General features: G+C 43.5%; 1 protein-coding gene across 1 annotated transcript in view; it reads left to right on the plus strand.

The window, feature by feature from the left end:
- Positions 1-20,015, plus strand: part of NAP1L1 (nucleosome assembly protein 1 like 1) — an 81,027-nt gene that overhangs the window by 39,995 nt on the left and 21,017 nt on the right. Inside the window, 4 exon segments of the mRNA XM_029597147.1 lie at positions 9,356-9,480; positions 10,784-10,855; positions 11,324-11,378; positions 11,381-11,462. Coding sequence (XP_029453007.1) covers positions 9,356-9,480; positions 10,784-10,855; positions 11,324-11,378; positions 11,381-11,462 — 334 coding nt within the window.

The following is a 20,015-nucleotide window of genomic DNA, read 5'->3' on the forward strand; positions in this document are numbered from 1 at the left end:
TGGACAACCGGTCTGCTCTATGCATTCCCTCCACTCCCTCTTGTGTCAAAGACTCTCGTGAAGCTACGTCAGGACGGAGGAACCATGATCCTGATAGCACCTTACTGGCCACGCCAAGTATGGTTTCCAATACTCCAGGATCTCTCCATCCGCAGGCACATTCCTCTGGGAAAGGACCCGCATCTGCTCACTCAAAACGACGGATGCCTCCTCCATCCCAACCTCCAAGCCTTGTCCCTGACGGCATGGATGTTGAAAGGTTAGTCCTTCAACCATTTAACCTTTCAGATTCCGTTTCTCGGGTCCTGATAGCTTCACGAAAGCCTTCCACAAGAAAGTCTTACTCATACAAATGGAAAAGGTACACATCATGGTGCACTTCTCAGTCCCTTGATCCCCTTTCCTGTCCAATCTCCAAATTCTTGGACTATTTATGGCATCTCTCTGAATCAGGTCTTAAAACCTCTTCTATCAGAATGCATGTCAGTGCGGTGGCCGCCTTCCATAAGGGTATTGGGGGTAATCCTATTTCAGTACAACCCCTAGTAACACGCTTTCTTAAGGGCTTACTCCATCTAAAGCCACCCTTGCGTCCTCCGGCCCCATCCTGGGACCTTAACCTGGTTCTTGGTCGTCTAATGAAACCTCCTTTCGAACCTCTGCACTCCTGTGACTTTAAATATCTCACTTGGAAAGTGTTATTTCTTTTGGCTGTTACTTCAGCTCGCAGGGTTAGTGAATTACAGGCCCTAGTTACCTATCCGCCTTACACTAAGCTCCTGCAGGACCGGGCGGTACTCCGCACTCACCCTAAATTTTTACCTAAGGTAGTTTCGGAGTTTCATATCAATCAATCCATCATACTACCTATCTTTTTTCCCAGGCCCCACTCCAACTCTGGAGAGCAGACCCTGCATACCCTAGACTGTAAACGGGCTCTAGCTTTTTACCTAGACCGTACAGTTTCTCACAGGAAGAGCACTCAATTATTCGTCTCTTTCCATCCTAACAAGTTAGGACAACCTGTGGGTAAGCAGGCTCTTTCTTCCTGGTTGGCGGACTGCATTTCTTTTTGCTATGAGCAAGCTGGCATTCCTTTTCAAGACCGTGTTAAAGCACACTCTGTGAGGGCCATGGCGACGTCAGTGGCACACCTTCGATCGGTGCCGCTTCCTGACATCTGCAAAGCTGCAACCTGGAGTTCTCTCCATACCTTTGCAGCCCACTATTGTTTGGACAAGGCTGGAAGACAGGACTCCATCTTCGGCCAGTCTGTCTTGCGTAACCTTTTTCCAACCTGATGTACCAACACCCTTCCACCTGCCCGGTAGGGTGCGGATGCCCTTTCCCAAATTCCACCCCAGTTGTTGTGCCTCTTGCACACCGTTGGGTGCATTTGGTGCAAGTCAGGACATCCTCAGCTCGGTACTCACCCATTTGTGAGGACAACCATCCTGCTTGTCCTGTGAGAAAGCAAATGTTGCTTACCTGATGTAACAGGTGTTCTCACAGGACAGCAGGATGTTAGTCCTCACGAAACCCGCCCGCCTCCCCGCGGTGTTGGGTTCGTTTTATTTTTACTTTCTAGGCACTGCCTGTAGCTTGAAAATCAGACTGAAGGGAGACCCCTGCTGGCTGCAGGGTCAGTGCCTTGCTGGGCATGCCCAGTAGGGGCCAGTCAAAGTTCTGTTTAAACTTTGACAGAAGTTTTCCGTGGTGGGCTCCATCCTCGATGTCACCCATTTGTGAGGACTAACATTCTGCTGTCCTGTGAGAACACCTGTTACATCAGGTAAGCAACATTTGCTATCCTAAACATAAAACTGCAAAGGGACGATTTATAATACAAATGTGCTGTAAAGTTGCTTACTTCAATACCCTGCCTCATAAATGTAGATTTTTTTTTTTTAAACCATTAACTCACAGCATGCATTTGCTGATCATTTGAATGGTTCAGCAGGCAGTTGGGCAATGACATCCTTGCTGTGTAGGACCATAAAGCTGCTCATTTCCCCTTCCCATAACTGTACATGCCCTCGGTAATGGCAGTTTGGCTGTCAGATCTCTAGCTCTGCATCTTTGAACTAAAACTAGGCCAGAGCTTGTCTTAGTATGTGAGCCTGTCAAGACCACCTGACTGTAGCAAGTAACTCACCACTGCTCTAAGGCACGGCATGATGAGCTTACTATCAGCATGTCCAGTCAAAGCAATGGCAAGCTGATGCCTAGCAAAATAAGTAACTATGGAATGCATACAAAGATATTATGGTAAAAATCCTACTCTGAATATGAAGGCTTGCCTTTTACCATTCATGAATGTTTGAGACTATCAAAAACAAAAGGTTAAGAGGAACTTGTAGCAGCTGTCTTAGGTCACTGATCATATAATTGGATAAAGTAGTGTGTTGAAATATGCCAGAAGCTGAAAAAGAAAATTGGTACTTAACTGCTAACTTTCATTCCTGTAATACCACAGATCAGTCCAGACTCCTAGGATTTGCCTCCCTTTCAGCAGATGGAGACAGAAAAATGTGTAGGCACTATCTCTTAATCTGGTGTGCCAGCTATGGTTATGCTCCTCTGCCATCTCCTCAGTATTGATCCATACCCAAGCATGATATTCAACAAAACTTCCAACAAATCAACCCTACTCCATTCCCCAGAACGAGCAGAGTTAAAAGGAAATTCGTAATATAGAACTGTAACTAAATTTGGAATACTTCTTGGAAAAACTGAGAAACCTGTCATTCTTCAGAATTATAGTAAACAGATTGAGCGGACTCGCCAAAAATCCTCTCCATCACCAGGTGGGACTCTGGACTGATCTGTGGTACTACTGGAACAAAAATTAGGTAAGAACCAATTAGTTTCTCTGTACATACTCAAATCAGTCCAGACTCCTGGGATGTACCAGAGCTTCCCTAACTGTTATGGACAGAGTCCTGCTTGAAGAGCACTTTAACCAAAATTGCCAATGTCTGGGACATGGATGTCCAATCGATAGCATCTGGCAAAGGTTTGCAGACTTCCAAGTAGCTGCCCTGCAAATCTCTTGTGGAGAAACCAGTTGGCACGCCGTCCAGAAGGCCACCTGTGAACGGGTAGAATGAGCCCTTAACCCCTCGGGGATGGGTTGCGCGCAACAGATATATGCGGAACCAATAGCCTCCTTCAACCAACATGCTATTGTGGCCTTTCATGCTTTCTGATCTTTTTTTGCACCACTCTATAGCACAAAAAGGTGATCAGATAATCTGAAACTGTTAGGCTTTGCTGCAGTATCTAGGTCACTTTCTGACATCCAGACATCTTAATTCCTTTTCCTGAGGCATACCAACCTCCAGATTTGTAAAGGCAGGCTGACTGACTTAAGTGGAACACTGAAACTACTTTCGGCAGAAAAGACGGAACCATCCTCAGATTACAAAATCCGCAAAATGGGTTCCTTATGTGACAGGGCTTGAAGCTGACACCCTTCTGACTGAACAAATCAACACTGAGAGCCACCTTCAAAATCAGATTTTATGGTGGCCCTCTTAAGAGGCTCAAACAGTACTTCACCCTTGCCCTTGAGGACTAAGTTAAGGCTCAAATGGGACACCTTACAAACAGGGGGGGTGGAAACGCACCACATCCGGATGCACAGCTAGAGTTGTTGCATGAACCTTGCCCTGCAAGCAGCCCAAGGCAGACACCTGCACACTCAGGGAACTAAAGGACACACTTTTCATTAGGTCTCTCTGCAAAAAGGCCAGAATCTGTGCCACTGATGCTTGCTGAGGATCAACCTTCTCCGTACACAGATTTGAAGACTCTACAAACCCGGACATGTGCCAAGGAAGTAGAGGTCTTGCGAGCTTGCAGATAACATCCTCCATATATCCTTTCATCCTTATTTGCCTCCTTTCAAAAGCCAAGCCGCTAGACAAAAACAGTTCATTTTATCTGAAAAAAAGGACCCTGCCATAGAAGATGTGGTAGATGGCCCAGCCTCAGGGGGCCAGCTACTACTAGCTTGACCAGATCCACAAACCAAGGCCTTCATGGCCACTCCAGAGCCTCGGTAATCACATTTCCTGGGTGGACCTCCTATTCTCCTTACAACCTTGCCCACCAGCAGCCATGGAGAAAACGCATAGATCAGAATGTGTGGCCAAGGAAGCACCAGAGCATCAACCCTCTTCTGTTCTGTGCTCTCTTGTGCAATTTGAGGAAACTGTGCCTTGGCATTCCTCTGGGGTGCCATCAGAACCATATGAGGCATGTCCCACCTGTGACAAATGAGGGTCATTGCTTCCTTCAATAGCCCCCATTCTCCAGAATCAATTTGTCTGCTGAGAATCTGTTTGCACATTGTCGGACCCCACTGTGTGGTGCTGCTATCAAGGCCACGTGCCGCTCTGCCCAGGACATCATATCTGCTTCCAGAGCAACCGCTCAACTCTTGCTACCTCCTTGGTTGATGTAGGCCACTGTCATATTGTCTGACTGTACAGTTGTGCAGAAGGAAGAAACTCCTCAGCCAACACCACTGCTCTCATCTCTAGGCGATTAGACCAGGTTGCTTCCTCCTCTAACCATTGGCCTTGCACTGACTGGGAGTAACACACAGCCCCCTAATCATTGAGACTGGCGTTGGTAGTGACTATCTGAGGCATCTCACAGCACAATGGTCCCGGCCAAGCCACCACAAGACTGGACCTAGAAAACTCTGTAAGCAGTAGCAGAAGACTAAATTGCTCTGAAATCAGATCCCACCACGATAGCAACACACATGTAGAGGTCTTAAATGAGCAAATTCCCATGGGACCAGCTCAAAGGTAGAGGCCATGAAACAGAGGACCTGCAAGTAATTCCAGACCCTGGGCACTCAGGCCTCCAACAGGTTCCAAACTTGCATCTGCAGCTTGCCAATCTGCTCCTTCATGAGACCTTGACCACACCGGTATCTAAGTGTGTGCCCAAGAACTTCAAAACATGCGAAGGAGAAAGGTGGCTCTTGACCAGGTTCACAACCAACCCAAGGATCTCAAGTGGTACAAGACTACTTTCACCACCTGTCTGCAAAGGTCCTCAAACTTCACTCTGAGCCAGTTCAGATATGGATGAACCAGCACATCCTGAGTGCTGCTGCTACCACCCTTATTACCTTGGTGAAAGTCCTTTGAGCAGTGGCTAGACCGAACAGAAGAGTGCAAAACTGAAAATGCTTCCCAAGGATCATGAGCCTGAGGTACCTCCTGATTCTGGTGGATCCCAATGTGTAAATACGCTTCTGTCAGATCCAGGGAAGCCAAGAGCTTCCCATTTTGCACTGCTGCCATGAAAGACCTGAGTCTCAAGGTTCCAGATGGAGAGCCATGTTTACTTCAAGTCCAGAATTGGATAAAAGTCCCTTCCTCCTTCGGTACCACAAAATAGAATGTCCTGTCCCCCTGGGGGACAGGAACAATAGTTCCCAGCATTCGCAGTCTTTGGATGGTCTGCTGAACGATAAGTCCCTTTGGCGAAGCACAGGGAGATGCCATGAATAGGCTTTGTAGCGGCCGAGAAAATTCTAAAGCAGCCTTTTTCCTATCACACCTAGAACCCACTGGTCCATGATTTTGTCCCACTCCTCGTAAGAATCAACTGACCCTCAATGATTGGGATTGAATGGGATTGAAGAGTGGGTTGGCCTCTCTTCATTACACAGACTTGGCTCCACTAATCCCTTGGCTGGAGCCCTCTTGGTTAGCTCTGTGTCCATGAAGTCTGGGACCAGGGTTGAGACCTCCCTGTTGTCTGCCTCTGGCCTGCACCCAGAGCTTTGCTCTGACTGAAATGCCTTTGGCCTCAAACAAGAGCAAACTGACAGAAATCCTTTGGGCTTGTCCTTCAGTAGCTTGTGCACTTATCTCCCAGATACTTAATCAGCTGTTCCTAGTCTTCTCCAAAAAGAAGCTTGCCCTTTCAACTGGGGGCATTCCCTTTTAGCTTCAAAACATCTGCTGACCAGTTTCACAGCCATAAAAGCCTCCTAGCAGAGATCACGGACACAATTATCCTAGACAAAATGAGTAAGATCATAAGCTACCACCACCTCCAACCATTCTGCCTGCTTGGATTCCTGGGGCGACAGATCCCTGGCACTCTACATCTGCTGCACTCATCTCAGGCTTGCCCGAAGCACAAAACTGCACACTGCAGCCTGGTTGCCAAGAGCTAAAACTCAAATCTCCTTGAGGTGCACATAGTTTCCTGTCCTGCATATCCTTCAGAGCTGCTGTGCCAGCTACTGGAATGGTGGTTCTCTTTGTGACTGGAGCTCTTGAGGGTACTGAAGGTGGATGCTTTGGTGTCAGCAGAGTCTCTTCAGGCAAGAGAGAAAGCTTATCCATAGTCCTACTCACTTCAAGGCCAGTCTCCAGTGTGTACCACTCCCTGATCACCAATTGTTTAACTGTCCTATTGAAAGGGAAAGTCCTGGCAGGACCCTGTAAACCAGCCATGACTGGATCTAGCGTTTCCTGGTCCAGCTTCTCATACGGTACCGCTATTCCTTACTCTGCTAGGACATGCAGTATCAGGACCCAGCTCCTCCCTTTGAAACAGGTGAAAGTCCTTCGGATCATCCCCTTCCATGGATGGAATTTTCCCATGTTCCTCCTGATTCTGCCCACTGTTGGGCAGAGGAACATGATGAGGTGCAACCCCTGGTTGGACTCCTCACAGGAAGTTACCTATGGCACCCTGCCCAGCTGGACCTCTGACCTTACAGATCCTAGTAACCCCCAGGCCCCTTGAAAGGTCTGAGCCTGGGGCAGCAGCTCCTCTTCTTGCTGGCCAGATATGCTTTGTGCATTAACAGGGTAAAGTCTGGAGAAAAGGGAGAAGGGCAATAATCCCCCCTCCAGGGGATCAGATCCCACCCCCTCCCCTATTGCTCTCTCCTCTGCAGCTGCAAAAGCTTTCAAAATGGCTGCTGCTCTCACACTTAGCAGGAACTAGTCAGCCGTTTCTTCTAAAGCAGCCAGTGACCTCCCAGGCCCGTGCTGCTGAAATGATGCCACCACAATCTCCTGCGAGGTTACCCTCCCCACCGGAGAGGCAGCAGGAGCATCTCTGGCCAGCCTTTGAGAGACTCGAGCAGTGCTCCCCACATGTGCAGCAACAGCTCTCATGCGCATGACCCGACGCAACTCAGACCGCACGGCGCATGCTGAAAACGGGATCAGGAGCCGTAAGAGCGATTCGTTTAGATCAACCGGTCTACCCGCCCCGGTGACAGGGAAAACGACAGTCGCCTTTTAAACTTTACTAACAAGTGAGAGGGTGGCAGAGGCTTCCCAGGAGCCTTGCTGAAGGGGAGGGAGCTACACCACAGCTTTCACCCCCCCCCCCCCCCCCCCCGGTGTGACAAAGCAATTTAGGATCCCCAACCCCTGCTAGACCTACCAGGAGGGATGGACCAAGCAGCCTCCTGGGAGGAAGTCTTAATATTCCAAAAAATTTTTTCGGGTACAGAACCGCAGGTTTTGCACCGCATCCATCTGCTTGGAAATAGATACTGAAGAGATGCAGGTGGCAGACCAGATTAAGAGGTAGTGCCTATGAAACTTTGTCTCATGTGCTGGAAGGGAGGCAAAATCCAGCAGTCTGGGTATGTACAGCAGAATAGGACGCCTCCATGGAACACTCTCTCAGGACCAAACCACTGTATCAGGGACCCCCTTATGATCAGAATGCTGCAGGGTCAATGCAGAGCAATCCAAATTGTAAAATGTTTGTTTGACATTGTAAGTGTTTTGGTCATTAAATTGACTTAATTGTAAGACTTGGATTTAAGTCTGGTTTGCTACCAGAGATTCTACTGCCTCGGTCACCTCGGTCCTACAAAAGAGGCACTGTCATCAGCCAATAAAATGGGAAGGGGGGTGTGCAGCAGAGAATGATAGGTTGGTGATAAAATTAAATCATGTAATAAGATTGGACTTTTTAAAAACCATTAAAGGGTCACACTAATATAATGTATGATTATCAAATCATTCAAATAGGAAGTGATTACTATGTGGTACACTATTTACAAAGTGCCAATATAGCCTTCTTGTGTTGGCAATGAGTGCCTGCTTTAGGGGGAACCTTTTAAGTGAAATGAAACATCCACTTCTCAAGACCAAAGGGTGTTTTGGAAGCTGGAAATTAAAGGCATCCAGTGGAGCAGCTTCTGTTTGTTTATATTCATGAAACTCACTAAGTCTGCATCATTCCAATGACTTACATTATTCATTCATGGATCTTTTCTAAGGTAATGGTGATGTATGGCATAGCCTAATGGTTAGAACAGCCCCTGTAAACCAGGGTCCAAATCCCACAGGCATGCCTTGTGACCTTGGGCAAGTAACTTTCCGCTACACTGTTGCTTCAGGTACAACTTAAGATTGTAAGCCCTCTACACATAGGGAAAGAACTACAGTACCTGAATGTAATTTGCTTTGAAGTGTCAAGCAGGACATTTTTTTTGTATTAAGTTATGATTGTATCCTTTATGAAGCCCTGTGATATAAGTAGACACTCCAAGGATAGGGGTGACTGCTGACCACGCTGCTGCTACTTGCTTCACTGCTCTCCAATCTAAAGCGACACAGAACATTTCTGCGCTCAATGTTCCAGTGTTATAGTGAAACATTTTTTTGAAGACTCATGAACGATGCAGACCTTAAGAGTTAACTTGATCCAAGCAATGTAGCCTCTCATACTGAGCTGCCCCATTGGATCCCATACCGTTTCTAGCTCTCAATACTTTTCATCTTCCCTTGTACAGTTCTCAGGATGAAGATGGCCATGTCTGGGAACCATTTAACGTCTTGTTTTAGGATAACTTGTTTCTGTTGGAGCGTTTATGCTTTATTAACGTATTAGTGGTCCTCTTTTAATGACTTTATTTAATCGTAGATTTTATTACATGGTTGGAGTATCATTCTGATCTCTCCCCACTTTTCCCCTTCTCACTTAACACATGAATCGTCTTTCCCACTAATACTAATCTATAATCTGCTATATTTGACAAGGTCACCTTTTCTCTGACCTCTTTCTGTTTGGACCAGAGGAAGGGAGCGTTAACTAAAAGTTAGAGATCTGTTCAGTGTAAATGTTACCGGCTGTTCTGTGTTTTGAGGGCTGCTGCGCTCTTCCCGGTGTTGGGCATTAAGACGCCCGGGTGTACTTGGTTGGGTCACCTGCTCCGTCCCAGCCTCCAAGCTCTTACAAGTTGTGCAGGTCTCCTGTGCACAGGATTCCTTTCCCCATAAGATTCTGATGTATTACTGCTCTTGACTTCAGAAGGGATTAATCTGCAGTTGCATTTGTCAAGGAGGAATGAAAGAGAAGGCAAAACTTGAAGAAGAAAAAAAAGATGAAGAGAAGGAAGAGCCCAAGGGAATTCCAGAGTTTTGGCTGACTGTCATTAAGAATGTGGATTTGTTGAGCGATATGCTTCAGGTACATTTATATTTAATGACTTCAATGCTACAGGTAAAATTGGTTTCATTTGTCAGTCTGCTTCAGAGTGCCTCCTGCCCCCGCAAAGTACCTTTTTTTTTGTAGCATTTTTTTCAGTCTTTAATGCTTGCTTGTGGGGTCTGCCTTGCTAGAGCATAACAAAGCAGCCTTGGAAGAAAAAATTACATCTTTTGAAAGTGCTGCAGTCTTGACACTTGCTGTTTGTGATATTTCCCTTCTGTTACAGAAATGCCAAATTTGTCTTATACTTAGTAGCTCATAATGTTGAGGGGGTGTGATTGCATGTGTTCTCAGTTTATAACGCACTGTAGCACTGTTAACACTCCTCTTATCCTCGGCTAGTTTTCACTCTTCCCATCTGCTGCCTTGTGAAATAGGTTTCCACTGATCAGTTGGTTCTTCCAAATTCCTAATGATAATGCCCCCACTTCCTTAAGTCTTGTGCTCCTATCCTCATACTATTGCATGATCTGCTAGCTGTAACCAGGAATGTGGTGCCATCTACTGGGGAATTGAGACTTCGCAGGCCAGTGAAAATTCCCCCCCCCCCCCCCCAACTTGCAGGCTTTCTCTCCTGGTGTGGGGGCCTATGCTGCACCTCCGTTAGTTGTCAGTCTCTGGGATGTGCAGCACATATCTTCTGCACAGCAGACCACTGTGCTTCAGCAGGGTGGCAGTGCAAGCAGAAGAAGAAATTTAAAGTGGCTTCAGGGTCTAGCAGCCAACCAGTTGGCAGAAACCAGCTTCTTGTCCCTTTTGTGCAGTCAGCTATCTGCATAAGTTTGTATGTGAATTGCATTAAAAAGGTGACTTGTGGAAGCTGTATGCAGAAGATGGAAGTGGTATGACATGCTCTTAATCTACAAGCATGATATATTTCAGCAGTTTATAACGGACTCAAAGGTATTTACATATTGCTTAAGTGATTTTGGGGTGGGGGAGGGAAGACTGCCTTCTCTGGGCAGCTGTCGAGAGCTGGTGGCACAGTGTTAGGAAGGCTGAACTGGAGTGGTGGTGGCAGCTATTCTGTCTTATCTCTTCCCTGGAGAGCTTTTGCAAGCCTGGATGCTTCCTCAGACAAATTGCTGGCCCTGAGTTAATGGTGTTTTGAGATTCTGAATGCAATCCACTTCCTCTCCTCCCCAGACTGCCTAGAAACCAGTAGTGCACACTTTCTCCAGCTTTTCATATCACTAGCTTTCAATTTGTGTAAGTATCTCCTCTTCTTGTACAAATGTGTTTAGCAAAGGTATTCTTCTAATCTAATCTGTCTTGCCAATAGGAACATGATGAAGCTATTTTGAAGTATTTGAAAGACATTAAAGTGAAATTCTCAGAAACTGGGCAACCTATGGTAAGCTTTTATTCTGACAGTCTTGAAACTTGCCATTAATTTCCATGCTACACTTTAGTCTTTGGGCTTCCACCAGTAGGAAGCTGTTCCATCTGTCCAGGCTTTTGCACCTCTGTTAGTCCAGCCATTGCAGTAAGTCCTCTGGATGAGTGAGCCTTCCTGAATGTAGCACAAATGTATGTTTGAACCAGTTGGAGCTGTTTAGCAAGAACTGAGATTCATCCCCAGAGGGAATGAACACTCCTGTCAAGCTATACAATTCAGTATTGGTAATCAATGTTCCAGTCATATTACGTAAAGCCTTGTGTTGGGCCTTTAATGCAATCTCAACTGAGCATCCACTTTAGTGCACACCTGTGAGATCTATTGCCTGATGTAAAGGCTGAATTTTAGAAAGTGATCAATGTTGGCAATTTGTTTTGGCCTGGCAGTTTTCTCCTGCAGCTTTTCTTTTTTTTTTTTTTCTAGAGTTTTACATTAGAATTTTTCTTTGAAGCCAATGACTACTTTGCAAACGAAATCTTGACAAAACATACAAAATGAGGTCGGAGCCTGACGAGTCGGATCCTTTTTCGTTTGATGGGCCAGAAATTATGGGATGCACAGGGTAAGCTAAATACCTGCTGTCAGATTTAAACAGTTGACAAGATGGTCTTGTGAGAATGTGAATTTAATCTTTCTTCCTTATAGAATTAGTGCTCCTAATACCAGATTTTCAAACTACTCATGTCCTATGAAAAAATGTTTAAAGATAGAATGAGATGGTTGGCAGCTAAGGAATAACGGTCATACTTCTGAAAACATTTTTTCCTTAAGTGCATGGAGTCATTTTTCTTAACATGAATAGTTAGATTCTGCACACTATTGAATTGCTTAGATTTAACATGGAAGAAGCATTTTTGATATTTACCAACATAGCTTGAGGAAAAAGCATTTCATTGAGTGCATCCCAGTTCTGATTATTTAATCAGACATGTTTGTTTAGACATTTTTATATACCAAACATTGTATACACTTCATGTCGGTTTACAATAAGACAATGGGCAGTCTAACGACATGTCCTAAAATCAAATAAAATATCATAAAATAACCCTATGAATAATATAACATAAAATTATACTATAATCAGTTAAAATAAAATACATACAATTCTTTCAAAATCAAACTAGCAAAATAGGGTTAATAAAATAAATATCTACTTAATATATTCTAATTTCACAGGGGGAGTCGTTCAAAATCATACTGTAGTGTTAAAAGCCTGAGTACACAACCATGTTTTTAGTGGTTTCTTAAGACTGGATATTCTCCTCTAAAAGTAACTCAAGTGGAAGAGAATTCCACAATTTTGGGCCAGCTATAGAAAGGGCCCTCTCTAACTGCATTAAGATGTGCTGATTTAATAGAAGGGACTGAAGTGCCTTGCCTAAAGACCTTAAATTGCGTGAGGGTGTATGAATATGGAGAGTTGCATTCAACCATTCGTTGTTATTGCCATAGATAGCTTTGTTTGATAGTTAATAGGAAGCCAATGAAGGTTCATCAAAACTGGAGTAATGTGGCCAAAGTTTTTGGAGTTAATACACGCGGCCGCATTTTGCAAGAGTTGTAGCGGACGAATAGTTTCCAATGGAAGGCCCAAGAAGAGGGCATTACAATCCAGTTTTGTTAGTAATGCTTGAAGCACGGTTTGAAAATCCTTGTAATGCAGCAAAGGCTTTAATTTCCTTAAAATTCGAAGTTTGTAAAAACCATCTATAGTCTTTACAAATGCCTTTAGATGAAATTCGCTATCTAGTATGGCGCCAAGACTCCTAACTTCATGTTTAATGTTTAAAGAGGGCAGCTTAGAATTAATTTCTAGTGCGATTTTTATCGGTAACCTTGTTACAAATATATAAAATCTGTTTTTTGTTAAGGGAAAGTCTCTCATCTGGGTGAGAAGTTGATTGATAGAACTATAGTAAATATCTCATAATTTCAGAGTAGTATTTAATGAATCTTTGGGAGAAGTATATGGACATTGTCCGCAAATATCAGGGCTAGGACTGGTTCATTATATAAGTCTACATAGTATTACTTCCATTTCTATGAATGTCTATCAACCCTGTAGCACTCTATGAATGTTTTACCTGTAAACAGTTATGAACTAGTGATTCTAACATGGAATGATGGTGTATAAAAGGTTTAAATAAATGCAGTACTTTCTGTGATACCCACTGTATGTAAACTTTCTACATTTATTTAAACTAGTGTCTGAGCTCTTTCAGCCACTTACGTTTCACATCTCCCATAGAAATACACTTGGAACCTTTTTTCTACAAATGATTCCATTACTGGATCAGGTTGTTCTGGCCATCTCTATGCCATTGACATGTGATTGCTCTGAAATGTGGTATTAGCAAGTAGTTCAGGAAAGTCTTAAAGGGTTTCATTTTAAATGAACTTTTTTCTTGCATTTTATTTATTTTAAAATCCTTTGTGTACTGCCTTTCAATGCAATATAGTGGTTTACATAAAAGCCATACATAATACATTACTGATAAGCATGCAAATATAAAACTAACAGAAAATGAAAAAAGGTAAATCAAAAATTTTTAATTTAAATTAAAAAAAATACCACATTACAGCAGTTTTTTCCATTGCTTACTATACTAATAACATCCTCTGCCTTTACGAACGCCTTGTTATACCATCAGGTCTTGAGCCCTTTTTTGAAAAGTGTTTTGTATCATTTAGTGTTAAGTATTCAGGTAATGTGTTCAGAGTACTGGGCCTGCTATGGGAAAAAGCATCTTACCTCACCAATATGAGCTAATCATACGAAAGAAACTTTAAAAACCCCAAAAACCCTCTGTTTTGAGATCTCAAAGCTCTTGCTGGAGTGTAGATGTGCATGGCTAGACTCTGGACTGCATATCTCTCTTTATGTATTAATGTCAGGATCTTGTATCTGATCCTGGTTCAGATTGGGAGCCAGTGTAGATCAGAGTACAGGTGTAATGTGGCCATACTTCTTTTTTTTTTTTTTTGTACCAGATAGTAATCTAGCAGCAGAATTCTGCAACAATTGTAAGGGACTTCATGTCTCCTGCTTTTAGCTGGGCTCAAATTACATGTAAAACCATTCACTATTGTACACGTTAATGGAGTCTGATGTTGCCATGTGATACAGCTACAAGCATAGTGCACTATGTGGGAGGCTCCAGCCTTATTAAACTGAATCTCCATTTTGAACGAGTTGCTCCAACCTAGAGTATCTGGTCTCCACTGGATGCATATAGCAGCCAGTCTTCATGACCTGCAGCTGGCTTTCTTGGATTCAGAATCAATCGACATTACTATTTTTAATGGCTTGTTCTATTGCTGCCTCTTCCCTCTTAACAGCTGACTGAGGTTAAGAAAGGCAGCTTGTTGCTCTTTAAGTGGCAATACAAACTAGATTTTTAAATATCAACTTGCAGCCTCCTTTTGGTTATCTTGTGGAATCAAGTTTCCATTTTTTTTTAATTTGTGTTGGAAAACGGGTACCTTAGTATTCTAGCACTCCTGTTAATTCTTGTCTAGCTGTTGGCCCTGTTGACTATCATGTCTGGTGCCTGATGTGGCCAGACATTGACAGACACACAAGGTCTTTTTTGGGTTGAAATGTTGAGGTGAAGAAGACTGTTTTTTGGTTCTTTTGAATTCAGTCAGACATTGACTGAGCCATACATTTAGGAATCCACATAAGCTTCCAAGTGCCAAGATTTCCTGAGCCATTGCTTACCAAATCTGTCCTGATCTCACAGCCAGTTAAATGTTCAGGATATCTAAGAAATAGGTATATAATTTTGTATACATAGCACCTCTTATCCAGAATGGTAAGGATCAAAGCCATTCCAGATAATGGGAGTTGTCAAAGGGTGATCCAGGGAGTCTGCCAGGCAAAATGATAGCTTCTGTCATAAAGAACAAAATTTGGTGAACATAGATGGGCATAGTTTAATGGGACAAAGCCAACATGGATTTAGCCAAGGGAAGTCTTGCCTTACTAATTTGCTACATATTTTTTTAGGTCAAATATGTGAATAAAGGTGAGCCAGTTCATATAATGTATCTGGATTTCCAGAAAGCACTTGATAGTCCCTCAGGATAGGGGGCAGTGTCCTGTTGTGGATTGCCAACTAGTTAGAGAAAAGAGTAGGGCTAAATGGTAAATATTTCCAATGGAGAAAGATGAATAGTAGACTGCCTCAGGGATCTGTTCTGGGACCACTGCTTTTTAATATATTTATAAATGACCTGGAAATGGGAACAGGTGAGGTGATCAAATTTTAACCAGTTAAATCACAGGATTGTGAGAAATTGCAAGAGGACCAGGCAAAACTGGGAGCCTGGGCATGCAAATGGCAAACAATTTAATGTGGACAAGTGCAAAGTGATGCACTTGGAGAAGGTTCCACGGTCGGAGTTGCCATTCAGGAAAAGGATCCTAGGTATCATTTATTGAAATCTCCTGCTCAGTGTGCAGCAGCAGCAAAGCATACAGAATGCTAAGGATTATTAGGAAAGGAATGGAGAATAAAACAATTTTTTTTTCCTGAGTCCTGCTTCTGTTAAGCTTAAAAGGTCTTCTATTTTGCCAAGATATATTGCTTTTCTCACTGTTCTGAATCTGTTCTTGTGGCTGGATTGAGTTCTCAATAGATTGTAGAATTCTGCTCTGTTACAATCTGGTGTGTGGTTGATTAAGCTAAAGAGAAACTCCAATAGACAGGTTTTATTTGTGTTTTGGGGGTTGCTGGAATTGCTTGCTTTCTAGGTGGAATTATATTTGCTAGTTCTTATTTCCAAGTCTGTTTAAGTGAGGAACTTAGAGCACTAGTATCTACTAGATATTTGGGGGTGGCGTTTGAATCTGTTGCACAGCTGGAGGTAGCCATAAACTAGTTAGAGCCAGTATTTCAAAGTACATGGTGACCTGGCTGATTGAGCATTTTACCTGAATCCTGCTGCTTATGTGGTTGTCTACTTACAGTTAAGATTTTAGAATCTAACTGTTCCGACCCCTGTCTTCACTTTTCTTATATACTCTTCCCTGGCTTCTAGGAAAAATTGTCATGGGATAGGTGGCAAGGTCCTTTCATGGATTACAAACTGGTTAAAGGTCAGGAAATAGTAGGATTAAATGGTCTCAGTGGAAAAGGGTAAACCATGGAGTGCCTCAATGATCTGTAGTTGGACCTATGCTTTAAAGTATTTATAAATGATCTGGAAAGGAATGCAAGAGAATCAAATTGCAGATACAAAATTGTTCAGAGTAGTTAAATCACAAGCAGACAAATTGCAGGAGGACCTTGCAAGACTGGAAGATTGGGCATCTAAATGGCAGATAAAATATAATGTGGACAAGTTCAAGGTGTTGCATATAGGGAAAAATAACCCTTGCTGTAGTTACACGGTTAGGCTCCATATTAGGAGTTACCACCCAGGAAAAGATCTAGGCATCATAGTGGATAATACATTGAAATCATTGGTTCAGTGTGCTGCGGCAGTCAAAGTAAACAATGTTAGGAATTAGGAAGGGAATGGTGAATAGGATGGAAAATATCAGTGCCTCTATCACTCCATGGTGAAGACCGCACCTTGAGTATGTACAGTTCTGGTCACTGCATCTCAAAAGTTGCACTGGAGAAGGTATAGAGGATGGTACAGCTCCCCTATGAGGAAAGGCTAAAGAGGTTAAATCCAATCAGAGAAAATTTTCACTCAACACACAATTAAGCTCTGGAGTTTGTTGCTAGAGTATGTGGTTAGTGCAGTTAGTGTAAAAAAAGGTTTGGAGAAGTCCATTAACTGCTATTAATCAAGCTGACTTGGGGAATAGCCACTAATACTGACTTCAGTAGCATAGGATCTACTTAATGTTTGAGTACTTGCCAGGTACTTGTAGCCTGGATTGTCCACTGTTGGAAACAGGATGCTGGGCTTGATGGACCCTTCATCTGACACAGCATGGCAATTTCTTATGTTCTTAATACCAATATAAAAGCTAAGCTAGATATACATATATTATCCAGTGGCAGTGTACTTTTCTGAATTGACTGGTTAGGCAAGCAAAGTGATTACTGCACAAGGTTGGGTATCGTGGTTTGTGTTGGGAAGGCTTTCACACACAAGCTTGTGTTCAGTTTAGTGGCTTGCTAGCTCTTCAACTTCCTGGTCTTTGTTACTGTTTCTTATGCTTACTGGGTGAACCGTCCTGTCCTTATTACTGCATCCTTCATGTCACAAAGCTCTTCACACTTTCCCCTTCATATCTCCCTTTTGTTAGTGGTGACACATGCTCTCCTTTTCCTGTCTTTTGCCTCTTTCACTTCCTGGCTTTGCCATTTTATTCTTTCTGGTACAGATTATAAAATTTGTTTTTACTCCCTTATTTGCTCACAGTATGAGAACTGTGTCTAAATGCAGCGAAGTGCCTGCATTGTTTATGGATGCTGTTCCTTGCCATGTGTTTATGGAGGAGCAAAATACGTTGCCTAGGGCCAATGCAAAGGCAGAAAATCTGTGCCTAAAAGCTTACCATAAACAGTGCTTTCTGTAGATAGCAGGATGAATTAGCCATGCTGTCTGGGATGTCCCAGGCAGCAGAGGTGGAGCTTTTCAAAGATCAGAGCTTTGCTTTGTACGGCTCCACATCCCTTCCCACACGGCTGAGTTTCTCCTCAGCTCAGTGCATGTTGAGACTGTGAGACCATAGTACCCATTATACCCTGGGCATGCAAGCAAATGGCAGTGCCCAGTGGACATTATCTTGATGGTTTCAGGCCACTTAGGATCTACAGGACTGCATCCAAATCACTGTCCCTCCCAGGACTCCTTGGCCTGGTGACAGGAAAATTCCAACCCAGAACAGGGGTACCCTTCCAAATTTCTTGGGTTCAGATTGTCCTACCTACAGATGTGTCCACCCAGGGATGGGGAGCCCATGTAAATGGACTCAGCACCCATGGATCATAGTCTGTCCTGGGACATCTGTCAAATCAGCTTCCTGTGGATCTGGGTGATCCAGTACACTTGGTGGGCTTTCAGAAATTGGCTGTCAAACAAAAATGTGGTGGTTCAGATGAACAACCAAGAAGAGATTACATTGACCAAGCAGGTGTCTGGGCTCTTCTCTTCTGTGTTAAGAGGTGATCCAGATATGGTCCTGGGCCCTCTCCCATGGGATGTGGCTGAGGCATGTATCTGGCCAGTTTGGAAAATAGGGTAGCTGACAGACTGGGTTGCTTCTTCAGACCCCACAAATAGTCTCTGGACCAAGGAGTAGTGGATTGGATCTTCTGCCTCTGGAAAAGCCTGGAGGTGGATCTGTTTGTGGCTGCTTGGAACAGGAAGGTTGCTCAGTTCTGCTCCATATCAGGACATGGTAAGGTAGCCATAGACTCCTTTGCTCTTTGTTGGGGCCAGGGTCTCCTGTACTCATATCCTCTTCTGCTGGTGGTAAAGACTCTGAAGCTCAAGGAAGACAAGGGGACTATGATTCTTGAAGCCTCCCATTGGCTGTGGCAGGTCTGGTTTCCACTCTTTAGGTGTCTGGAAACTCATGTCCTTGTGGCTTCTAGAAAGTCTTAAGGACTGAAGTGGAGATTTTCCATGTTATATGAGAAAAAAACACCCTTGATCCATCCTGCTCTACACCAAAACTGCTTGAGTACCTTCCACACCTCTCTGAAGCAGGTCTCGAAACAGACTCGTTAATCTAAGTGCAGTTGGCTGTCTCTGTACAGCCTATGGTTGTACATTTCATGTGGGATCTGTTTCTTATTTAAGCCTCCTGTGTCCTGAGACCTCAGTGTCTCAGGACACAGGAGGTATTGGCTCAGCTGATGAAAGCTCCTGTGACCTGATTAACCTGACCTAGAAAGTCTTGTTTTTGGTGGCTGTCACTTCAGCATGCAGGATCGGTGAGCTCCAGGCCTTAGTGACTTATCCACCCTATGCGAAGTTTTTTTTTTTTTTTTTCATGATAGAATGGTCTTACGCTCTATATTCCTGCCTAAAGTGGTGTCCTTCCATCGTCCTGCCAACATTCTTTCCTTAGGCCCCATTCTCACCAAGGGAAATGAGGACTGCAAAAGAGCCTTAGCCTTCTATCTGCAGAAGCCCATACAGTCCACCTAGCTTTTTTTTTTTTTTTCTATCAGAGCAGGCTGGAGATTGCTGTTGCCAAGCAGATGCTTTCCAGTTGGCTAGCAGACTGCATCTCCTGTTATGCCCAGGCCAGATTTCATCTTGGACACATCAGTGCTCACACTGTTCAAGCTGTGGCAGTGTTGGTGACTCGCAGGCAGTCCCATGGAGTTTTGCAGAGCTGCAATAAAGTATTCAGGGATGGCAGACATAGGCTTGGTCAATCTGTTCTTCAGAACATGTTTGAGGTTTAGAACCCTATAACAAAATACTACTGTCTGGTTTCTCTTTAAATATTTTTTAGATCAGCTATAGAAGACTATATAAATTTTGTAGGACCACTACTCATAGGGTCAAGGTATTTTACCAGACTCTCTTATGGTTTCAGGTCCATTTTACTTTATAATATTTTTGTAAATTTTTTGTAAATTGTTTGTGATTTTTTGCTTAATTCTTGCAATGATGAAAGCTCCCAATAGTTACATTTAAAGATGAAAGTCAATATGCTGACAATATAATAAACAGTCACTTTTTCAATCTCATGAATAAAATTTTTAGCGGTGAATACTCATCTATACAGCCCAACACTATCGTGTTTCAGACCCCCACACTCAAGGTCCTGCTTCAGGGGTAAAGATTACCATATTTGTTCCATGACGTTTCCAGGGCAATCATCGCAAACATATTTCTTCAAAAAGCTGTCTTCATCCAAGAATATAGGTGCGAGTCCCGTTAGAACCTGCTTCTCTTTGAACCACAGCCCATCACTAGATGCCTTTTCAAGAGCTGAAACCGGAAGTTCCTACCTACATCAGTTATCCCGACAAATGTAGACAGTCCTCATTCAAGTCTGTTTGTTCGTAACTTACTTTACCTTAAGTCTCTCTGTATGAGTTCTCCATCACGTCGGATCATTGCATATTTCCTTCTAATTTGGATATCTGTTAATCATTCTTTGACGCACTCCCGGAAGTGATGTCTGCTG

The sequence above is a fragment of the Rhinatrema bivittatum genome, chromosome 4 (genome assembly GCF_901001135.1).
Source record: "Rhinatrema bivittatum chromosome 4, aRhiBiv1.1, whole genome shotgun sequence".
Lineage (NCBI taxonomy): Eukaryota > Metazoa > Chordata > Amphibia > Gymnophiona > Rhinatrematidae > Rhinatrema > Rhinatrema bivittatum.